Raw genomic sequence first — 25819 nt, 5'->3', positions numbered from 1 at the left:
GATCATCGGATCGGCGTTATCTAAAAAGAATAACGCGTTCAATGCTATGAGTATGGATGAAATGCAACAATGCATGCCATATGATGTGTAAAACATGTTAAAAGTGCAAACATACGAATTAGAACAAAATTGGGACTCAAACCCATTTGAAAAGTTACTGGAAGTGCGGAACCTCCGGACATATGCGGACTATCCGCAAAATTATGCGGAACATCCAGACATTTGCGCAACTCAGGCAAACTCCAGACTATCCGGAGAATTCTCCGGACATGTGCGGACCCTCCGAACTTTGTCCGGACACTCCAGATATTGACAGGAAATGTGTTTTTACTGATTCGTTGATCTTTTCAACTTGAACACTAGACACACTTTACCTAAATATGGTCATACACTATATAATGGGTTTAGATTCAATTAATTACGCAATGTTAAAAATTGAAACCATTTCAATGACTCATTAAACCTCAGCGCGTATTTCATTAACCAACGGAATTCAAACACTCATCTCATGGATCATAGTATTTTTAATATGTAGAGCATGTTAATACAAGGCTAACAAAAGTGGTTTCATAATTTTAGGACATGGCAACAACTTACCGTGACCTAAACAAGCCGAAACACATTTAATTAAATCAATAATTTTCGAAAATATTTTCTGGAGTTCAAACATTTTTAACACGTAGTTCACACTCGTACGAAGCTAACGCAACTGGTCTCATGTTGTTTGGAGTTCGGATGAATAAATTATGAATTTTGCAAGCCTCAACGTGCCTGATGAATAGTAAGTACGGACCCTCCACACTTTTGCGGACTATCTGCACTTTTCTGCAGAGGTTCCGGACTTTCCAGAACTGCTTCTATTTGAGGGGAAACTTTGCCAAATCAATTTACGATCTTTTCCACTCCAAAGGAGGATATGTTTGGGAGAGTTTAGAGAGTCTAGAACTCAACTAACCACCTAGCAACTCAATTCCTAAATCAAATCTCATCTAAATCCTCATTTTGGTCCAAAACCTCAAAAACTCATGAACTTTCCTAAAACTCAAAATCGATCAACCAAATCATGAATTCTTGCCATGGGGAGCCTAAGAGACTTACTCAAGATGCTTGTAGAGTTGGGTGACCATCGGGAAGTGGAGGAAATGCTCGAGAAACGAAGAATTCCGGTGTTCTTCTTGTTTTAACCCTAAACACCAAAACGAGCCAAGAACGACTCAAATCCTCCAGGAATTCGAAAATGAATTGGATGGATGAGTAGCTTATGAGCTCTAGAATGCAATGGTACCACTTGCTTGCCTCCAATCCTTCTCTAGAGCTCGGATTTTGGAAGAAATGGAGAGAGGGAGTGAGAGGGGAGTGAGAGCTCTTGCTCTCCTTGCTTAGGCCGGTTGGAGCACGGGAGTGAGGGTGGGAGCAGGTGGGAGAGAGAGAGGGTAGGTGAGCTGCCCCTTTGGGGTGGTTGGAAGGTGGGGCCACATGTGGGGCCCACATGTAAGTGAAAGGTGTCTATTTTCGCTGTGAATTCAATTCTTTTCTCTCATGTATTTCTTTCTCTCATCCAAATGATTTCATACGAATGCATTAATATTCCAAATTATAATTATGCAAAATTAAACATAATGCTTGAAAGCGTGATTATGATTAATCGCGTGATTAAGAATTTGGGTCGTGACAATCGTCGATCGTAAGTAGCTCCCCGGGGCCACGTGGTCGAAAAACTCCTAACTCTGTCTGGTCATCGGCAGACAAGAAGCTGCGGTGCTTCTAGTCCAGGGTCAAGAAGCTCGAGGGACAGTGGGTGCGTCATATCTACATTGACAATAAATATAAAAAGTCTGTTACATGAACATACACACATAATTATGTGAACAACATATAATATATAGGTACACAAAGTTACATGAATATATTAGAACATATAGGTACACAATCAAATATAAATGTAAGGTCCAAATACAACGTATATATGTAAGGCAAAAACCTTACAAATATAACATCGAGATACACTAAACACATTCACACTTGACCGCCTTCATGACCCCATCTACACACCAGGTGCATTTTTCAGACAGTACTTGTATGTGTGACCTATTTCATCACACTTGCCGCATTGCTTCACCATTGGACTCGCCTCGGATTCATCCATATATTTTTGAATCCACCGAGTTTGTTGACATCCTTGTGTGTACTTCATCCTCTCAAAGTCTGGCACATAGATTTGTGAGGGATCTGGATTACTTGCAAATGTATCAACAATGACATAGAGAAAAAGCTCATGGTTCCATATGTTCAGCATCTGATCCTTCATAAAGTAGTGGGAAACATATTGTCTGGGTAGCATATTATGCTCCCCACATGCAGCTATGACATCTGTACATGGCATGCATAGCAATTGTGGCTTCTAGCATGTACAGATGCATGTTCCAACCCTAAGCATGCACTCTTGCACATGGCGCTCACATCTGCCACCCCTACGACCCTTATCATGGCACAAGACACTGAACTTATGCTCCACAATTCCCTCTTGATTAGTGCGATGCATATGTGCCTTCTTTGTGGCCTTCTCCATGTCCTCACATAGCATCGATCCATACAACATACGGTTATCTGCCATTGCCTTTGAAGCAACTACCTAGCGATCAATGAAATATCTGTAAGTTCCATGCATAATACCTTCAACAATTCCAATAAGTGGGAGGGACCTCATACCCTGCATAACCCAGTTGTAGATCTTAGCAAGATTAGTTGTCATTATCCCATACCTTGCCCCTCCAGTGTCGTACATCAATGCCCATTTATCTCTTGGCTCATTTTGTATCCACTGCGAAAAGTCCCTAACAGCTAACCCTAACCTCCTTACTATCTGGCGAGTATTTGTTGGAATGGGTCCAAGAGCAACCGAGTCATCTCCTATGTCTGCTAGCTCAGCTGTCTGCTTTGTGGTTAGTTCGTCTAGTCTTGCCTATAGTATGTTGAACTTTCTCTGTTGGTTTTGGTTGCACAATTTCTTGAAAATATTCATCAAGTCCTTGTTTTTGAATTGTCTGTAAAAGTTTGCACTCATATGCCTCATGCACCACCTGCTCTTCAAGTCGGGCCACTTTGCTCTTACACACCATTGAACACTATCGTATTGCATATCCAACAAAGCCTACAACAACCCTGCATTTCTATCATGAATAAAACATATATCAGGCCAGTTCAGAACAATAACATGCTTGACCCGCTCAAAGAACTGATACCAGCTCTCCTCGTTCTTTCTCTCCACGAAGGCAAACCCTAGTGGCATGATTTGGTTGTTCCCGTCTATCCCAATTGTAGACAATATCTATCATTTATACTTCCCAGTGAGGAACATCCCGTCCAAGCAAATGATGGGTCGACAATAAATGTCTTGATGGTTACCGCAAATGCAAACAAAGCATATTGTAATACTCACTTCCCTCTATACTTCACATCAGTTGAGGGGTACTGCTTGATATCAATGTAACTTCCAGGATTTCTCACACATATTGTGGCTAGTTGATGTGGTAAGTTGTCATATGAATCTTCGTATGTCCCAAACCTCCTCTCAATAGCCTTCTGTTTCGCCCTCCATGCCTTGGCATAATTTATTGTGTACTGGAATCATTCCTCAATAGCACGGATTATTAATCGTGTCTCATTCTTTAAGTTGTCCACAATCTCTCCAAATATAGCATTGGCAACAAAAGCAGATGACAGGTTCTGGTGGGAAAACTCTATTTCCTCAATGTGACAGTTATGCTCCCTAACTATTAAGCACTCCGAATAGTCAACACACTTCCCCCTAATGTGTGCACCCTCCATGAACAATCAAGCACCAAACATTTGACGTCGTACTCCCTTTTGCTCAACTTCACAACCTTGAACTGCTTTCGAAGAGACAGTGACTAGAATTTCATTGCATCAATAATAACCTCCTTACTAGGGTACATAGCACCCTGAGACACCTCGTTCTCATGATATTTCCAAGGTGTCTGATGACCCTTACTCACCACTAGCTTTGAAAATTCCTGATTCCTCCACTCTACAGGAACATAAGCATTTCCCTCCTCGTCGGATGAATCCTCATTAGCAATGGCTTCCTCTAGCTCTTGATCCTCCCTCTCCATCTCTTCAATTATGCTAGGGATGTCCTCCCCCTCATCAGCTGCACCCCTCGGTTGCATCTCCTGCACATCCCCAACGTCTTGCTCGTCCTCCACAGTTGTCGGGTATACTTCATCCACTACTGCTGACTTGTTCCTCCTGATGTACTACCTCCAAGTAGATATCGCATTAATCAGGACGAGCTCCCCGAAGTACCCCTGAGTAGCACGGCTTAGCAAAGCTCTTAGCTTAAGCACATGTTGCTGGGATCTAGTTGAAAATGGCGCATCAGCCACTTGCACATGTCCACTATGGTCCTCTCATTAGTTCTACTAAGTTCCTTGACGACATGATGAAATCCAGAGAGATCTACACCACTAGGACTATAAACAATATGACTTTCACCATAATATATCTAAAAATATAATTTATTGAACATCCCTAGAAATATCCAAAAATATATCCAATGTTAATACCGGAAAACTATACTTCTAATTATCGAAACTTTAACAAAACTACCGGCACTGATGATCACCTAACAATACATTTAGTTCACTACAATCAAAATTGCTCCTAAGCAAACTAACCAATTTAAACTAATTAATCATCTGTCTACTTAATAAAGTTTCTAATTATCTATAATTATTACCAATATCATTATTCTGTAAAATCTAGATAAACAAAACTACAGTACTCTAAATACTACTATACATCTGATGGCTATCCTACCATGTTGAAATTGATCTTTACAATATACTATAAAAGACAGAGAATATCATTTTCGTGCACCATACATGCAAAAGTTTGTTGTTGTCATGTCTTTATGGTTAGGGTCCTTTTGCGTGGCAACGACAAACCATATGTCCCATGTAATATTTGTCAACGTATGTAACCTTCGTGCCAGATTTTATACTAATAGTGCTTCACAACTACAATTATTCGAAAAATTAGATTTTGTATCCTCCCAACATTACGTTACTAAAAAAATTACTCATACAATTTTACATCAAATAAATAAACAAATATCGATAAATTTATATCGATCCAAAATTTCCAAAAAAATAACTACTCCACGATATCGTTTTGACCACTTTTTACACAACTAACATTTTTCACCGAATGAATGTGCACTATTTGTTAAATTAACATATACAAAAATTAAATTAAAAAAATCCAAGCGGTGGGGCTAACCATCCCATGTGAGGATGGGAAGGGCTAACTATCCTCTCAGAGGGTAGTAAGGGGCACTGCACGGCGGGCGCTCGGGGTGGGGTCTACCCGCCCACTGAGAGGGCAGTAAGGGCCTCCGGTGCTACGTTGCCATCCTTACCGCCCTTCCAGAGTACGGTAGACGCCTATTTATACAAATATTGCTATCTGAGATCTATTTATTTAAATATTAATAATAGAAAATATTAAAAAAAAAACTCCAAAGGCAGGCACGCCAATCTTCACTACTGCAGAAACCCCCTTCACTGCCGACTCCAAAACCACCTTCACTACCGGTTTTGGAGCTGGTAGTGAGCAACGAACAGTGATAGTCGTGGACTATCACTGCCGGCTCGGTGGACCGGCAATGAAGGGCCTTATCACTGCCGGCTCAAGGATTCAGCCGGCAGTGATACCCAAGGCATCACTGCTGGCTCAAGGATATAGCCAGTAGTGATACCCAAGGCATCACTGCCGACTAAATCCTTCAGCCGACAGTGATAAACCTGAAATCACTACCAGCTGAAGGATTCAGCCGGCAATGTTTTGCCTATCCTCCCTCCCCTCCTCCCTCTCTCTGTCTTCTCTATACTCCCTCTCACTCCTCGGTCTCTCCGTCTCTCTCTCAATACATGCATACAATGATACATATATTTAATGTAAATCAATAATAAAAGCACCTTCATTAATACATAGTAATGAACACATATTTCAAGTCATAGGCATCGACAAACACACATATATACATAATAGTTCTCACAGGTTACCCCCTGAAAAGTCGGTCGAGTTCAGCCAGTCCAGTATCCCTCTACCTCTCCCGTGATGTCGACTGTTGGCGTGTGTATGTCTGGGGACGCCGACGAGCCGATGGTGCTGGAGCGGAGGACCCGGCCATGCCTGATCAACTGCGGTGTTGCTTAAGCTCTAGCCTCGCTGGCGTGTCAAAGACATCGAAGTCTGATGCCTGAACGCCTCTATGGTTTGAGCCTTTGGCCTCCTACGTAGCACACTGACGGGCCACCCTCTCATCCTCCTCCTCCTGGGCACGCTTATGGGACGCAGCTTTTTGCTTCTCCGCAGTGCACAGCTGACAGGCCAACCTCTCATCCTCCTCTAGGGCACGCTTCCTGGCCACTGCTTCTTGCTCCTCCTTCGCATCATCGTTGGAAGGCTATCCCGTCGATACCAACTTCGCATCATACATAGTAATTCATATCATTCATTAATCAATAGTAATTAATGACATACATTAATATCATGTCATTTGTTAAAATATAATACGTTGTCAAGCCGCTTTGTAGCTTTCCTCCTTATCGCATACTCTCTACTAGAAGGAATTGTGTCATCTAAAGACCTGTCATGCGTGGACGACACGATCGGTTCATGAAACTTGCCGTTTGGGTTGATAATATGTTCCAAGAAGAACTTGGCGATCTATTCTTGAAGGGTATGTATTTCTGCAGGTTGTAACACATTTGTGCGTAGTTTCGAGTGCTGCATTTGAAGAATCGAAAGAATTAGTCCTTGAACACGTATAGAAGTTGAAAAGAATGTATCAATATGTTATTTCATACCTCAAGATCAATGAACCTAACAACATCTCCGTCCGGGCTGAATGTGTGCATGTTAGTAACAACATAAAACACGTAGAGATTGTTGCCGACTGCCTACCTCATACACTTCAAGAGGAAAAGATTCATCAGTGGAATGAATTAAACCTTTTTATTCAGTAGAAAATGCAATACATGAATATTCCCTGTGTACCGGAATGTCAGTTTTTACATCATATTGCTTCCTAAATGGAAAGTAGATGATACTTTTTTTTCGGTATCTTGTGTACGCCCTGTACGTGAATATGAATACCAATTAAAATTAGATACAATCGTTGAGAAGATCAAATCATTGAGTTAACCTATTTAGCATATTGATGAGGTGTTGGTAAGTCATCTGATCTCTCTTTTGTGAGTCTAAGACAATGATCTTACTCAAGTCTGGGTGGATGACAAGGAGAATCCAATGAAAACTGCAGAATATATCACCATAGCAAATTAGTACTAGAATTGAGTTGCCCATAAAATGAGGACACCCTAGCGCGCAAACACGTACTCAAAACTATAGGGTAAGAGTATGAATTTCTTGTATTAGTGGTGAACCAGACACTTCAATAAGTAGTCCTCAATGAAGTCTGGATTCTCCCTTATAAGTTTCTGGTTCACAAGCCTAGGATCGATGGATCCTACTTGCTTATCTAAGTCTTGTCTGCATGCTTGGATCTCCATTCTATGAAAAGGAGAAGTTAGCTATGCAATTTCAAGGTACAAGATCATATAACGTGAATTATATGCATAAGTCACTTACAGAGTCCACACTTTGACTATAGCCACATCGAGGGCATCTGCCTTATACAGTTCATACAAGTCTTTGAAATACACCCAGAAGAGGCCATCCCCGTTGAGGAAACAATCATATGTATATTTTACAGGGAACGCCTAAAAGCCCTGTCTGGAATGCTCCAAGTACCACTGATGTAATTGGCACATTTGAGTTGTAAAGTTTCTTTCTATATCTGGTTTGACCAAAGGTTTGGTCAACTCAAACGGCCATGTAAAATCCAACTTTTGGATATTCGTTGCCACAGTAAGCTGTGCTAGTTCCTCTGTTGTTATTCTTGATTCAGCCAGGAATTCTGCAATGCTTGGAGCATCCTTAATTATTGATTTGCTCTTGGCCTGCTTCTTGCTGATGCGTTCATAGTTAGTCAACGGCTTTCTTGAAGCTGCTCCCATTTGTTTAACTTTGGCCATTTTTGTGAAAAATTTCACGACATCTTCAGGCACAACAGGATTCGGTGGAGGTGGTGGAGGATGTAAATGATATGTGACACTGGCATCCATAATCTTTTTGGTTTCCCCAGCAGTGAGTGAATAGATATCCTTGGCTTCTGCCAACTTCTTAGATGCCACCGACTTCTTACATGATGTCGTCTGGTTGGATGTTGCGGAACTTGATCGTGTTTTCCGAGCTGATGGCTGGGTTCTTGATGGTGTTGGCTTCTTGAGCGGTGGACTTCTTTGAGGCAATGGCTGAGGAGGTGGACTTCTTCTAGGAGATGGGTGAGGAGAGAGAGATCTAAGAGGTGACGATGGCCTGAGGTGTACTGGAGAGTAGAGGTTCTCGGGAGCTATCCCTAGTGGAAACACTATGTAGGCCTTCTCCCATGCGATGAATGTGTGCTCATTCTCTCCTATAGTGTCCGCCCCCTCCTCTACGGGGTAGTCCACCTCAACATGACGGTACTGGTCAACTGCCTCATCTACTTCGATGATAGTGTAGCCCTCTGGTATCGGACGTACGTGCAATTGTTCATGGGAGCCATGGGGATAAGCCACGCCGGAAGCCACCTTGATGGTATTGTTCCTAGCACCAATGTGTAATTCACACGGTGTCCGTGCTGTGATGAGGTCCACAGGATAAGTGGAGTCAGCTCTAGGAACTCCCGTAGACGCACAGCTACTCTGACGACCACCAGGGCTGGAGCACGCAAACTCAGGAGACGCTTTCGGTCGTTCCTGTTCGCTCACAATGGCACCGCGTTGACGCATGAGGGCTTGGGACATTGCTTGTGCTATTTTTTCTTCTGTATGTTCCCTCTCCTTTTTTCAGCGCTTGTTCAAGCATTTCCATCATCCTAGCTTGTTCTGCCTCTCATTCTGCATCTCGCTCTACTTGGGATCTCTTTTGACTCTTGTAACTGTCGACGTTGCCTGGGAATCCATATTTCCAACCCATCACCCCAACGCCTCGTGTGCGACCACCATGCTCCTTGTTTCCCAGGGCCAAGGTGAGCTCATCCCTATCCCTGTTTGGCTTGAAAGAGCCTTGTGAAGACTGCTCGTGGGCTTTCACAAGCTTTTTTGCAAGATCTTGCATCGCTTCCAGGTCTTTGGAGGTCGTAAAGGATAAGTTTCTATCAGACGAGTAAGAAGCACCCCCTCCTAAGAAGGAAGTGTGTCGATCATTCGCTCCAGCATTCCATCTCAAGCGTAAAAACTTCTCTCTTGCAGTTCATCTAGCTGTTGTTGCCATTGCCTTTCTTTCCTCACGTACCCACAACTGCCGACTATGTGGTGTGGGGGTACAGGTTCTTCTTTGAGTTTGCTTTGTTCACCTCACTCAACCTCCGTGCTTCTTCCGACAACTTGTACTCCACAAAGGCTTGCCAATGATCTTCCAGTTGTGGCCATTTACGAAAATCTGGCGTTGTACCTTTCTGCACATACATTATGTTCAGTGTCCGATTCCAATTCTTAAATGAAAGGCCCATGATCATTAGCTTCTTACGCTTAACTACTTCCATATATGTCTCTTCAGGGAAGTCGAACTTCTCTAATATCTTGGGCCACAAGATTTCGTTCTTGATCGAATCAAAAACCACGTGCGGATCACCTCATTCACCAGTCCACAATCTATAGCTGATGGGTACGTGATCCTTAACAGCAATCCCATAGACTAACTTGTATGGCCCCAGAACTATCTCTGGTGCAGTTGGCACCTCGATGGTGAGACCTCCGTGATCACAAATTGTCCCGTAGGCATCTTCGAGGGACCTCGGACACGATGCCACTCCTGGGATTGCTCATTGTCGTGACCCTCTGAAGCATTAAGCAAATGCGCATAAGCGAAAAAACTATTGGGAACCTATATGATAATATGTAGAATAGATGCATTCATCTACTTATGAATTACCTCATCGCCTCCACAGGCATCTGTTTGGTCTAGGTTGAGGTAGTGGCTCGGGCTACCTTCTTCAATGTTTGACAGTGGAACTACATCTCCTTCTAACACCTAGCCTAGATCGGCGGTTGGTAATGCCATCACTTCCTGGGAGTTCTGCATACGATGACGACAAGCGGTTGAGTATTCTACATATAAAGGGCAGAGGAAGGAGGAAGATAGAGATAAAGCCGATGAGGGAGAGAGGGAGGTAGTCAAAAGAGTGAGATAACCATGAAGGAATTGATAGATAGAATGCATACCTGTATAATATTGTAAACGAGTACGTTATGAACACATTTAACAAAAAAAGTTGCATCTTACAAAGCAAAATATGCATAAATGTACTGACAGTTGACACATTGATCTTACAAGTCACATCATCTTACATAGCAAAATAATGATGATTACAACCAGAACTAGGATTATGACATCTTTACACGTGAAATCACATTTCTTATTTTCAAAGTTAGCCAATTTTAGCTCGGCTTGGATGACTTGACTGTTGTATGCTGCAACAGCTTCATGTTTGGACTTGTATCCTTTGTAACATGCTTCTTTGAATCCATTAACTTGTGCGTGGCATTCCTCCCAACTGGAGAACACTCCACTTTGCCAACCATGATGAACAACATACCATATCATAACAGTCCTAAATTTCAGAGAATTTGCAAAAAATGATATACTACAAACCACATTAACACCAAAAAAATGTTACTGTGAAGAAAAGATAGTGTTCGTGTTACATTACAGCACAGTGGCTCTAGCAAATGGCCTTATTAGGACTTCAAAACTGATTACCTGTTCGGAGAGAAAGCATTCTTCTCAAGTCAGCATTTATATGGCAGTCCTACTAGTTCAGAGAGCAGCTTCTCTCAAGACGAGCTGGACGCCCTATCTGAGATTGACCTCAAGAGTTTTCTTTTAGAGTGGGCTAAAAGAAAACTCTAGAGATCAACCTTAGATAGGGTGTCCAACTCGTCTTGAGAGAAGCTACTCTATGAACTAGTAGGACTGGCACATAAATGTTGACTTGAGAAGAATGCTTTCTCTCTAAACAGACCAGTTGAAGCATCCTCGAGCCATATAATCATCGCCACTATATATATTTTCCTATCACCATGCCACCCTCAAGACCATAATAGTAGACAAGATAATAGCTAGTTTCCATAGTCCATAGATAAAAGAATGTATTCCTTCCTTCTCGTAGCTACAGGCTATGTCAAGATAGATAATTCCATGATGGACAAATTTTGAATCATAGATCGTGATACATATCGGTTTAATTAGCTGGTATTGGAACAAAACAAAGTGAATTGAGAAGATGTAATAAGCTAGTGTTAACATGCAAAATTATTTAGTTGCATAGTCTACAGAGTAACAGTAAACAAATAACCTGCTAGATAATCGTGCCCTTAAGTTTTAGCACTAAAGATGATAAACCACACAAAGGTACAGGCTATAGAGCTTTCTACTGCATACATATAGCTTGACTATGCAGTTTTCCAAGAAATTTTGTCGACAAGCCTGACATTGTCAAGAAGTTGCAGGCTTTCATCAATTTGAAATAGACTGGCAGTAGCCTTGATAGGAAAATGGTGGAAGACACATGTAGAACAACACCAAAGAAGTCACTACAGTATGACTGGTTTAGGTATCGCTGATTTGTGAATGTCTCAAAACCAAGATCAAGATGAAATCTGTGCCAAAACTGAAAATCTGTCATACTGAATGCATCATATTCATTTATTTAGTTTAGATTTGTTATTTTTGTGATTCACAACTCATCCAATATCGAAAAACTGAATCTCTTTTATACCCCCAATATCATTAGCAACTCAGCAAGTTTTGCTCATCTAATCATGAGTTTCAGTTTAATTTTTCTTATACAAGGATGGCACAAATCATTCCTCATAACTATATCTACTGCAACTGTACCAGATGGCACAAAGCTTATATAGTGTACATGTACAAAGAGAAACTTTTGCAGGATAGACCAAGCACCCAAACAATAGATAGGAGATGTTTGAAGATCATGTTAGACTATCTGTAATTTTGAATGCACACGAGTGCAGCCAAATTTGATATCGCTTCCCAACAAGGGAGGAAGGAGGGCGGAGGATTTACCTTTGCTCTATCGGTTGACAAGGCAGGCGGGCGCGGACGACGACGGCACGAGCGGGACGAGAGACAGCGGTGTAGAGGATGGAGATGGCAGCCTTAGCTCCGGGACAGGGATGGCGGGGCTCCAGGATGAGGACGACGGGGCTCCGGGGACGGCGAAGTCGGGGAGGATGCGGCGGGGATGGCGGCATCGAGGAGGATGCAGAGGGGACGGCGGTATCACGGAGGGCACCGGCAGGAAAATTTTTCTAAGTGTCAGAGGGCAGGTGTCGAGCAATATAGGGAAGGGCTTCCACTGCCGGCTCAATTTGAGCACCGGTAGTGAAAGGGTACCTTCATGGCTGGCTCAATATGACGACCGGCAATGAAAGGGTACTTTCACTGCTGGCCCAATAAGTCCACCGGCAGTGAAAGTACTTTCACTACCGGCCAAATATGTCTACCGGTAGTGAAACCTCTTTCCCTGCTGGTGGCTTAGGGTGTAAAAAATTTGTTTAAGTTTCGCACACGCGCGAAGAGCTCGAACCGACGACCTTTCGGCAGTGAAAGGGTACATTCACTACCGTTCCAATAAGTCTACCGACAGTGAAAATAGTTTCACTGCCAGCCAAATATGTCCTCCGGCAGTGAAACCCATTTCCTTGCTGGTGGCTTGGGGTGCAAAAAATTTGTTTAAGTTTCGCGCGCGTGAAGAGACTCGAACCCACGACCTGCACAAGTAAGACCAAACAACGCTGCGCTACTCAAGTGATTTTGATTTAATTTGTACTATCTATACTTATTAACATTCTGTTGACCTAAAATCCTAATACATATTTATTTAAATTTGAACTTGCTATATACCAAAATTATGTTTTGTATATACCTAAATTTCCTGGTTCAATTTTCTAATACAATAAATAAATAAAATAAATATGTTCATAACTATAGGTAATTCATTAAAAATTGAAAACAAATATGCTCATAACTATAGGTAATTCATTAAAAATAAAAAATAGTAATACATAGCAATAGTGCTAGCTTGTGCTATTGCTAATTCATTATTAAAAATCAAAAATCAATATGCTCAATAATAAAGACATCTTCCACCATAAACTAGAAACTGAAGGTTCCATAACAAAAGTGAGGTATAATTACATCTAAAACAAAATTCATATATAGTAATTAATACAATTTAGCTACTTTGTCTTAACGATTCGCCCTTCGTTATGATCACGGCGTACATAAGGAGGTTCATTGGTGTCTTCCATAGGACCTAGGTCGACATCCTCTCCGAAAGGAGGTAGCGCGTCGAATTAATTGTAGTCTTTCTCGTCAACAACATTGTTCACTCCGATAATCCTTCTTTTTCCTTGAAGAACCACGTGGAGCTCCTCTTGTTAGCCGGATCTGGGTCCTTTACATAGAAGACTTGCATAACATCATCTGCAAGTACGAATGGTTATTCTTTGTATCCAACAAGTTTTTGGTCCACTGTAGTCATACCGTACTTGTTGATCTTCACACCCCCTAGGAGTCTGACCCATTGGCACTGAAAAAGAGGAACCGTTAACACTCCATAGTCGAGCTTCCAGATCTCCTCTATGAATTCATAGTAGGTCTCCCTATTTCCATTGCAGTCGTAGGCATCTATACGGACACCGCTATTTTGCTTGGTGCACTTATTATCCTGAGCTCTCGTATAAAATGTACAGCCATTTATGTCATATCCTTGGAATGTGAGGATTGTAGTTGACGGTCCATGAGCCAACACAGTCAACTGAGCACACTCTATCTGCTTATACATCACCTATCACGTAACCAAGCGCCAAATGATTTCGATGCTCTCGTGTGATCCAAACATCGGACTTCCCTGGGTTTATGGTGCGTATCATCTTTTGGTGTTTTTTGACATATGGGTCCACTACAAGTGATTGTTGCAGAACTGCGAAATGTGCTTGCGTGAATGAAACAGGGTCGTTAGTGCGGAATGAGTTTGCACCTATCGTCCCTTCCCCTGTAGCCTCCCCTCATGGCGAGATATAGGCACACCAATCGATTTGAGATTCATGTAGTCGACGCAGAAATCAATGACCTCCTCAGTTCCCCAGCTCTCGGCCATGCAGCTTTCTGGCCGATTTTGGTTACGAACATATTTCTTCAAAACTCCCATGAACCTCTCGAAAGGGTACATCTGATGCAGAAACACGGGGCCAAGAATCTCTATCTCTTTCACAATATGAACAATGAGATGCACCATGATATCAAAAAATGATGGAGGGAACAATGCCATAAGTTGGGATAGAGTCTCGACCATATCTTCCTGCAGCTTATCTAGCTTGGTCGGATCGATGGCCTTCTGTGATATCGCGTTGAAGAACGAACACAATTTTATGATTGGGTTTCGGACCTTCAATGGCAGAATACCTCTAATTACAATTGGAAGCATCTGTGTCATCATCACATGATAATCATGAGACTTCATGCTAGTTAATTTCAAATCTTTCATATTTACTAGTCTCTTTATGTTGGCGGAGTAACCCGATGGAACTTTGATTCCATGCAAGCAGTTGCACATTGCAATTTTCTTCGCCTTGCTCATATTGTAGCTACTAGGACCAAGATATTTGTCGCCATCTTCCATATCTTCGGGATGTAGATTATGTCTGAGTTTCAAACATTTTAGATCCTTCCATGCTTAGAGTGTATCCTTTGTTTTGCCAGGTATATCTAATATCGTACCAATCAAGCTATCACACACGTTCTTCTCAATGTGCATGACATCGATTGCATGTCGAATCACGAAATCCAGCCAATAAGCTAAGTCATAAAAAATATATTTCTTTTTGAACATAGAAGCTCTAAGATTAGATTTCGAAACCGGTGTACTTCCACGTCCCTTTCCAAGGATAACCCTAAGTCTCTTTACCATGTCATATACCTGTCTCCCAGTGCGATGCTTAGGAGGTGATCAAGTCCCATCAAAAGCTCTCCTGTTGCTGTGGTACAGGTGATTCTTGCGGAAAAATTTACGATGACCTAGGTACACCATTTTTCGGCTATTCTTCAACCACAAGCTCTCTGTTTCATCCAAACAATGCACGCATGCACAATAGCCTTTGACAATCTGGCCCGATAGGTTGCAAAGGGCTGGCCAATCCTGGATTGTTACGAACAGCATTGCACGTAGGGTGAAGTTCTCTCATTTGTATGCATCCCATACCTTCACACCATCGTTCTACAGTATTACAAGATCTTCCATTAATGATCTCAGGTATACATCGATATCGTTGCCAGGTTGTCTCGGCCCCGGTATCAGCACCGTCATCATAATGTACTTTTGCTTCATACACAACCAAGGAGGAAGTTTGTAGATACATAGAGTCATAGGCCAAGTGCTATGACTACTGCTCATATTGCTGAATGAATTCATCCCATCCGTACTCAACCCAAATCTTATATTCCTCACATCTTCTGCAAAGGGCTCCTTGTATTTCCTATCAATGTTTCTCCACTGCGTAGAATCAGTGGGGTGTCTAAGCATTCCATCATCCTTGCGCTCCTAGGCGTGCCACCGCATCAGTTTAGCATGGCTTTTGTTTGCGAATAAACGCTCCAAATGGGGGACTATAGGAAAATACCGCATCACCTTGATGGGAAGCCTTTTATTCTTTCCTTCACCATCGATATCATCATGGTCACGCTTGTACCGTGATGCACCACAGATGAGACACGCTTCCAAGTCTGCATGCTCTCTGTGATACAACATGCAATCACTTGGACATGCATGTATTTTCTACACTTCCAACCCCAATGGTCACACAACCTGTTTGGCCTGGTACGTGTTTTCTGGCAGCACATTTCTCTTTGGAAGCAATTTCTGCAAGAATAGTAACAACTATATGAAGCTTGTATCAGACCACCCGTTGCTTGCCTTCAATTGTAGCAGTGAAAGTACGGTACGCAACTTTGTGTGCTCCTTCTCGTAGCCCGGGAACAACGGTGTTTTAGAGTACTCTATCATACGCTGGAACTTTTGAAACTCTCTTTCATTGGTGAAGTTTCCCCCCCCCCCATTGCGCAACATCTACTCCAGATCATCGGCGTCGACGTCGGCCAACATCTCCTCTAGATCATCATCGACCAACGTATCTTCGACAGGCGACATATCTGTGTATTCATTAGCCGGCATATCGGTGCACAAGTCTTCGTCTTCTCTACCAATGTATTGCCGTTCCTGTACGATCTCAGCTTCACTGTGCTCGGTCCAACGAGTATAGCCAGGCATAAAGCCCCTTGGCATCAAGTGGGAATGTATCTGCTGGGTGGTGGAAAACTTCTTCTTGTTCTCGCAATCGACGCATGGATAGCACATGTATTGAGACTGTGTATTTGACTTGTGCGCTGCGGCTTGTACCAGGAAACAATCTACGTCGTTCTTGTACTCTGCGCTCACACAGCTCGCATCGTACATCCATCTTCTGTCCATCTACAATTATATCATTATTGTAAATCCAAATTCATAATATCTAGAAGATTTTGCGATCACCAACAAATCAATTACCTGTCATCTCCTACCGGCAATTGGTCCGGGTTGGAGGAGCCGCCTTTTGTATGCTTTCGCATACGCTTTCGATGAGTATTTGTTGGTGCCATCTCTAGAAATTTTCTTTATTATTCAACCCTTTTGTAGGACTAATTAAGTAAAAATAAAAAATAAATACGCTCATACATAAAGTTTATATATTAGAGCTTGCTAATTAAATAAAATATAAAAAATATAATTGGATCTTGCTACATACCTAAATATCATGGAGAAGTTTTCTAATTCATTAAAAATCAAAATAAATACACTCGTACCTAAAATTTTCATATAGCAGCATGCTAATTAATTAAAATATAAAAATATAATTGGAGCTTGCAATATACCTAAATATCATAGCTAATTTTTCTAATTCATTATAAATCAAAAATAAATATGCTCATACTTAAAGTTTCTATATTGGAGCTTCCTAAATTAATTAAAATATAAAAAATATAATTGAAGCTTGCTATATATCTTAATTTTATAGCCAATTTTTCTAATTTATTAAAAATACAAAATAAATATGCTCAAACCTATAGCTAATGTAAATCAATAATAAAGACACTTTCCACCGTAAGCTACTAATTGAAGCTTCCGTATAATAAATGAGATATAATTGCATCTACATTATCTTAAAACATCATGGCCATAGGTGCATCTCCGTCATTTCAAAATTTAGAGCAATTTAGCAAATAAAATTCAACTAGAAATGGATTGGAGATGAAGTTACATACCTTGAAACAACTAGGGCATGAGGATTCCTCAAAATTTTGAAGCCACTAAGAACTTGGTGACAAAAATGACTGTCACCGAGCAAACAGAGCTCCTCTCTGTTGTGTGCCCGGGCTTAGAGGAGAGAGCGACTTTTATATAGTCGAGGCGTCACTGCCGGATAATATAATAAGCCGGCAGTGATGTCCTGCTATCATTGCCGGTTGGTGGATTAAACCGATTGTGAAGATGGAGCAGGGCATCACTATCGGCTTAAGCCAACAACCGGCAGTGATGCCCTTATCATTACCTGTTCGTAAGCACGGTGACTGTATTTCCCACGCGACTTATAAACCGACAGTGATTTTCCATCACTGTCGGCCCATTAGAATCTGACAGTGATGAGCCGATATATATAGGAGTTTATGTAGTAGTGTAGCGACCGGCCCATGGATGTATCTTTAGATTGTTTTTTTCTCGTGGAACCCCTCCGATTCTAAACTGTCTGGTCACACTCATCATGGACCTGTCCAGTGAGCAGTGCTTCTATGATCTTTTCTGAGAACTGAACTGCTTGGTTTGCGACATCAATTCAGTTTGTTTTGCTGATAAAATATTGAAATATTCCTTATTTCTCAAATACATGTCGTTTTAGCGGATACTTTTTTTTCTCTTAAAAACATTTCATCATGGGTACTTTTGTCCTTTTTCTCCCTCATCATATACCCTTCATATTACTTAGAATATTTCCATTGTCACTTAAAGCCAACTTGTGGTTGCTGCGCTTTAGAATCTAGTCTGTTGTTAGAATATTTACTAATTTCAATAAGAATATGATGTTATCGCTGTAAAATGTGTTCTAACTAACTGCTACAACCAACTCTAGAAAAAATAGCATTTTAAAAAGGCCATCGTAATAAACACTACTATAAAATTAGTCATCTGTACTCCTTTCACTATCGGTTTGAAAATAACCGACAATGATAAAATATCATTGCCGATTCTTACTAAAAACTGAAAGTGATAATCAAGTATTGCTACCGGTTCCATTAAAAGACCAACATTGATACTTTATTATTACTATCGGTCCTAATCATAAACCTACAATGATAATATAGGCATTATCATTACCAGTTCGTGATATTAACCGGCATTGATAATAAAACGTAGCACATCTTTAGAAATTCATATTTTTTTATATAGATTCGGATGGAGATAAATTTTATATGAAAATTGTAGCTCTCGATGAGATATATAACTTTTAGTTGATAACTTTTTATTTAAAACCATATAGTACCCAAAGGATCATATAAATATTGTCAAAGGAAAAAACCACACACTGAACTATAAAGTAAATTGTTGGAACTGGTGTGTTACTATTAGGAATGATTGAAAAAACCATATATATGGCCACAAAGTAGAGAACTACAACTTCAAATATTTTTATTGCGAGTTTGGTAACTTAGATTAATGAAATGTCTACGCAGCACTAACTTCCAAATGTAGCACTATGTCTCCAAAGAATTTTAAGCAAATTGAAGAAGGTTAATTTTTGACCAAAAATTTCAGAAGTCGTGTCGAGTATCTTATGTGTCTTTTTTGGGGTCAAGAAAGGTACAAATTTAAACACGTATATTTTTCTAGATGTGTCTCCTTGTTAGCTTTGAGAGTAGAGGTCGAATATCGAAATCAGACTCCATAAGTAAAAGTTATGGTTGTTTCACCGAACAGTGTACGGATTAGAGACAACCTTGTGATATGGAGTTGGATAGAAACAAACTTTATATAAATATTGTAGATCTTGATAAGATGCATAACTTTGTAGTTGCTAACTTTTTTCATTTAAAGTCGTATATATGTTGATATAATCGTCCAAATATTTAAGTCGGAAAGATTAAAAGAATAAATTATCTCATAGGAATCGTCCAAATATTTAAAGGCATGTTTGGAAAATAGGGAATTGTTCCGATCCACATATCTATCTTTTACGAATTAGTTCAAATTAAAACTAAATCATGAGAGCTTAGATCTAAAACCCCTATCCGAATGGGCCCAAAATATTGTTTTTCCTTGTGCCCTCCCAACTTTTTTTAAAAAAAAAAGAACGCCTTGTAATTTTGAACGGTGGGAGTAGTAATTAGCTAAGTATCTGTACATCCTGACAAAAATATAAATATTTGATACGGTAACACTAAACAAAAATTCAAGCATAGAGATTTAGATATCTCATTTAAGCGTCACCGAACGAATACGTCGAGAGCGATATTATAGTTTAATTTTAGATGAGATTAAAATAAGAGATTATCTATTAATTTCTCTCATAATTTCTTTGCTTATTTTTATTAGTAAAATAAGTCACATATTCATAGCCGGTAACGAGACAGAGAGACTGAAGGACAATAGTGGATGATAAAAATAAATAAATTATTCGAATTTTAAGAGTTTTTATTAAATGAGAAAAGAGTAGAGAGAAGATACAATATAAGAACAAACTTGTATTTTATAAGTAAAAATCAAAACATTGACGTGCAGCATGGATGTTCAGTTGCTTCACTTGTGCTTCCCAAGATGCCGGTGGAACAGCCTGTAGTCCCGTGCAAAAGCTGTCTTCAATGATGTAAACTGACTACCCACCTGGCAAGATTACACAATCAGTGCATGCATGGGCTCTCATGGCGCCCAGGACTGAGAATATCTCCCGATCTGGATCCTATGTGCTCAAGATCTGGAGTTCATTGTTCTGCTGCAATGCTGCTAATAGCAATCGCGTCATGGCGGACGGCACGGGGATGGCTAACTTCTCCATCCCTAGAACATGAAGAAAGTGATTTCTTAGTTGAAAATAAGAGAGAAACATATGAAGTGCGATTTTGATCTAAAAAGAAAACATGTATAATTAAACTTAGGTGTAATCAACTTCTATTGATGACAGACAGTTTTCCTTATATCAGTCATAAAGTGCTTATGATGATCACCTAATGACAGATGATTTGTCCACCATCTACAAATGTGATGACCAAGTGGCCATATGCAGTTAAAACCATTTATGATGTTAGACACCATAACGGTTGCGATCAAAACCGTCTGCATTATGTTCTATATTATAAATAAGTCTCCACAAGAATCTTCTGCTTTATATCAGATACCACAGATTGTTACGTGGCTCATTTTCATAGTTGGGCTATCCTCACGAAATTGCTAACCATGCCCTTTAAAATAACATATATACAATGCATACATTCATCATAAGCAGCAGATATACATATATACTCATTAGAAAGACAGATATATAAAAGAATGACAGTTAGAGAAGTAGCTATTCATTATGGTATATATGAGCATGGGAAATTTAGTAAGAAATGGAGTGCAATCAACTCAAAATGAATTCAAAACATAATGGTGATGTATATGCATGGAGTGTTGTTGTAGTACACTTGGAAAATAAAATCAAGGTGAAACTATGTTAGGAGAAATTATGAGTTTGTTGTTACTTGCCCGTTTGAACCTTCTTCTTTTTTAACTTCTACTTCTATTAAATCATCTGTCAGAACATTCCCATTTTTGTTACACTTGAACACAGAATGAATTTGAACTTGAACTTTGCACATAGCTAAAAAAGATTGCACGATTGCAGCATTTGTATCTGAGATCCCTCCGTTCAACAACCAACGTGAGCGTCAGTCTGCCTATCAGCATCGACCAGTCAGCGTTACATACAGAGAAGCATGCAGCTGCTAAACAAAACGCAGAAAATCACAGGTCAAAGTTAGCTTCAAGGTAAACCGTTGCTGCCGTCCTTTTTTCCTTCACAAAACCATAAAAATTAGGGGCAGCTAAGCGTGCAATCAGCAGAGGACACTTGGAACAGCTCGCAATGATTTGGTGCATGTTAAATAAGAACAGCAGAACAAGCACCTAGCGATATTGTTTATGCAAGCAAACTGGAGTACATCTACAACTGCCGTAGCATCAAGCCAAGTCCTGAAGTACATCACAGACAGATCACAGATGTGCTCCGCCCCCAAGCATAATATCTTCACATTTTTATATTGCGTAATCTTTTCTTTGTCCATGTCTCCATGTGCACGTCCATGTTACCCCTATGGCTCCGATCGGACGTCGTTTAGGGTACCATCAATAGTTTTTAACTATAATTTGTCATCTGATTGTATCTGATCTGTCTATAGATAGTTGTTGAAGGTGTCCTCAGTTGGTCTGAGTCAGTGAGAGGCGATATATGAAACTTCTCATGTACGAATATCCTTTTGACCAAATTCTTTTGTACTGTAACTCCACACTAGTCCCACACGTAGCAGTGAGAGGAAATTTGTAATTTGTGGATGAGCAACACGATTTAGTGCAAATTTGACTCGAATTGTTCACAGCAAATTCCCATGTACTCGTGTTGGATGATGCACCGCCTCTGTTGCATGCCCCTAGATGCGGTTGTGGACAAGGGGCGCAGGCGCAGCGGATCCGAGGACGGGACACGGCAACCAAAAGGAAACCACGTCTCCTCCTTGCCAGTGTCACATGGTTTCGTGCAGAAAAACTATCTGCTTGGCTGCCGACACACCCTACAGCACAACATTGGCAGTTCTGCCTCTAATTTTATATCAGATCTTATATTTTATAGGCTAAGTTAAAATAATTTAAATTTTTATTTTTAGATTAAAATAAAAAATAAAAATAACTCACATAAATATTTTTGATGTGTCTACAACTCTATGTTCATAAATTTTTAAAGTTAAGAATACATAATTTTAAAAGAATTTAAAGCTGAAACTCTACTGTTTATAAACAGAAATAAGTTCCCGGCTCCGGCGCCGCAGCTCATGTCCGTCGGTATTTCAAATGACCAGGTTGCCCCTCCTTTTTTACCAGACGCTAGCTCCATATCCGAGTGACCCAGTGGCATTCCTGCAATAGGCGAAAACTCGAAGGTCATTTGTCACCCACCAAAAGGGCAAAACATATGCCAAGCCGCTCTAGCTTTCTTTGTCTTTAGAGCTCCATCGCTCCTTTTAAGTGCAGCTCCCAACCGCCGAAATGCATCCATCACTCACAAGAGCATCTCCATCTCTTCCCAGAGAGGCAACCTACCATAATACTACCACCTTACTACTAAGTACCAATGCTGCTCTCCGGCCGCGGCAGTCTGGTCCTGCCATGCCTCGCCGTGGTGGTGGCCACCCTTGCCGTCGCCCCGCGCACCGCCGGCGCGTACAAGAACTACACCGTCGGCGACGACAAGGGCTGGTACGACGGCCTCGCCCTGCCGGAGGTCGACTACCAGGAGTGGGCCGACGGCAAGAACTTTAGCCTCGGGGATTTCCTCAGTGAGTAGCTTGCGCTTGCTCCATCTCTGCTAATCTCTTGATCTTACCGGCCGGTGGGCATCATGTTGCGTGGCTAAAGGCGACGGGGGTTCGGTACGATTGGTACTCGATCGGCGGGGAGTCAAGTGAGCAATGGAGATTCCTGGCCTCTTGGTCAGATGTGCTACCTGTCTAGTTGTAAGAAATGGAGATCGATCCTAACAAGCGATCGACATATAGATGTCAAGTTGAAGGCTGAAAGGCTCAGATCCTAATAGTGAAAGCGGCCGGACAGCTAATCACTCACTGATCGATCGACATGCAAGCGCGTCTGCATCCTAGGCCGACCATTTTAAGTTTAGTCTGCTGTTCCTTATCAAAGCCGTTGATTTCTGTCTTTTCTGATCACACGACCATGCACATGCAGTTGGACCACCTGCTAGTTGCCATGAGCACATTCACAATTCCATATTGAGCAGGCAGCAGCACCAGAGCTAAGTGATCCATTATCTTTTTAGTTCCCTTGGGGTGTATGCATGTGTGATGTATCAAAACCAGTCATGTCTTCCTACATTTCCTGGTGCACATGGCCTGTGGGAAAAGGGTGCAGCATGCCTCGTGCCCCACTCCGCTTTTCAGGTCGCTGCAGCTTACCAATCTCAATCACAACAGAAAGGTCATACTCCTAGATTAGTTGTCTAATCATGGCGGTAATTACTCGCAAAAAACTCAAGGTGGTAATTAGCAAAATCAGCACCGTACTGCATGCTACTGTTAATAGTAATTTAGTATCGCAATTGGTATAGCTCTTGGCGTTAATGACCCCCTTAATCACGGTTTCAGCTTTCATTTGATCGCAGTTGCTAGCGCTAGTATACTGGGTTCATATATAGCCAGCGACGAGAACATCATATCGCAACAGCAGATCGAGCTATATTATCTGCCCTTGGCCTCTACCTGACTAGCTGGTTGTTGCACTGACCACGCCATAGCAATTATTAATTACAACTCTGCATGTCCAACAGCATAATCTTGAGACTAATCAACAAACACTCGGTGGTGCAACTAATCATGTCAATTTCCTTCCTCCAAATTAATATATGTACGTACGTACCCGCAGTCTTCAACACGGACAAGAACCACTCGGTGGTGCAGACGCGGAACGGGACGCTGTACAAGAGCTGCGACTACAACGACTCCGGCCCCGACGACACCGTCGAGTGGTCCGCCGCCGCGCCGGAGTTCAGCAAGGACGCCGTCACCGTCGCCGTGCCGCTTCTCAAAGAGGGCCGCACCTACTTCTTCTCGGGCAACTACGACGGCGAGCAGTGCCAGAACGGCCAGCGCTTCGCCATCGACGTCGCCCACGGGCAGGGCCTCCCGCCGGACCTCAGGCCGCCGGCCGCCCCCGCGCCGGCGCCCGCCGCCGCCGACGGCGTGGCCGTCTTCGACTTCAGCCACCCCAAGAACGTCACCACGCCGAGCGCGTCGGACGAGGACGACGAACCGAGTAGCGGTCGTACCACTTCGGGCTCGAGTCGGACCCTAGCAAGGCTCGGGCCTGGTCTGGCCGTGACGCTGGTCGCTGTGCTCGTCGCGGTGTAGGTGCGTGCGGGTGACACGTGCACATGGATTATGATAGTCCATTCTTGTTCAAATTTATTTATTGCAGTATAGGCTATAGTTGACTAGAAAGGTCTCCAATGGTATTAAGTTAGAGTGAAATGTTTTTTTTACTTGTATATTGTGGCTATTTATTCGATTCGCACCGGGTTTCATCATAAATAGATCTGAATAACAATCTCATTATTTGGATCGAGCAAGTCGTCTTCTCGTTGGAGTTCATGTTGTTCAGCGGGAGCTCAACTCTATGAGGTTGTCTTCATATATATTTTCTGAGTTGGATACAAGCTGTACGGGAAGACATGTTGTTCACTGTTGGTGCTGAAGAAACATGTAGTGCTATTCACAATCAGTAAGTAGCAAAGGTGTTCTTTCGGCCTGTACTGTATCGTCCTGAAGCTATGGCATGGTGTAGTTCACAATTAAGCAGAGGTGCGATTTGGACCGGGCCTTTTCCCGGCGGTCCACAGCATGTCAAAATGGGAGTTTTTTTTATTTTTATATTTTTTCGAGTTTAAATTTAAATAAATAGATTCCCGGCGAAAAGATTTGCAAAAGTAGGCGCCCACCGCCCTCCCAGAGGGCTGCAGCCCTCTGGGAGGACGGGTACGGGTGCTAACCGCCCCCTGAGAGGGCGGTAGGCCTAACCGCCCCCTCAGAGGGCGGCAAGAGGGGCTAACCGCCCTCTCAGGGGCGGTTAGGCCCTGGGGGGCGGTTAGCCCCTAGCCGCCCTCTGAGAGGGCGGTTAGGGGCTTTTTTCATATAAAATTAATTTTTTCCCATTTTATCCTATAAAAATGTATTATTTTTGTAATTGAAGAAAAAAAAGAAGGGGTGTAAGGAAATTAAGAAATTAAATTTGGAGTAGGTTATGTAATAACGGGAGAAAAAAATCAGTAATTAGTAGTTGCAGTATTTTACGTGGGTATGGGGTGCGAACGAGGATAAACATAGTATTGAACACATGGTGAAAACATTACAATACATTGTAACCGCGACGACACGATGAGGAAACAAAGGTGGCATGTACGGTTCGCACTAAGACCTTATTAGTGCGCCGATCCTAATCATAACATGCCTTAGGGAAGGAAAGTATGTCGGGTTACATTAGGTACTCTCTACTGCGTGCATCTAGGATACTTTCCCTTTCGGAGGGCATCGGGATCTGCCGTCTTAGCACGGCGGGCTCTCTCCCGCTTCCTTTCTCTCTCAGCCTCTCGAGCCTGAGCCACGGTACGGTCGTGCGCCGCCTTCCTCATGTGCTCTTCTTCCTCCCGTTTGAGACGAAGTTCCTCTTGTTGTTGCTCGTACTCCCGATGTGCGTACGCTTCCCTTCTCCACCTCATGTTCATGTCGACCCACAGCTTCTGTGAGTTATTTTGCTCAT

The 25819-nt window shown here is 41.9% G+C and overlaps 1 protein-coding gene across 1 annotated transcript; it reads left to right on the top strand.

Moving 5' to 3' along the window:
• Positions 1-22534: 22534 nt before the first annotated feature.
• Positions 22535-24613, top strand: LOC133910304 (early nodulin-like protein 18). Its single transcript, XM_062352809.1, has 2 exons — positions 22535-22830; positions 23930-24613. Exons 1-2 carry the CDS (start codon positions 22626-22628, stop codon positions 24412-24414), a joined length of 690 nt encoding a protein of 229 aa, XP_062208793.1. The 5' UTR covers positions 22535-22625; the 3' UTR covers positions 24415-24613.
• Positions 24614-25819: the final 1206 nt, after the last annotated feature.

Source organism: Phragmites australis, chromosome 1 (assembly GCF_958298935.1).
Source record: "Phragmites australis chromosome 1, lpPhrAust1.1, whole genome shotgun sequence".
NCBI classification, from domain to species: Eukaryota; Viridiplantae; Streptophyta; class Magnoliopsida; order Poales; family Poaceae; genus Phragmites; species Phragmites australis.
The sequence above is the reverse complement of the archived record's forward strand: the minus strand, read 5'-3'. Positions and strand labels throughout refer to the sequence as shown.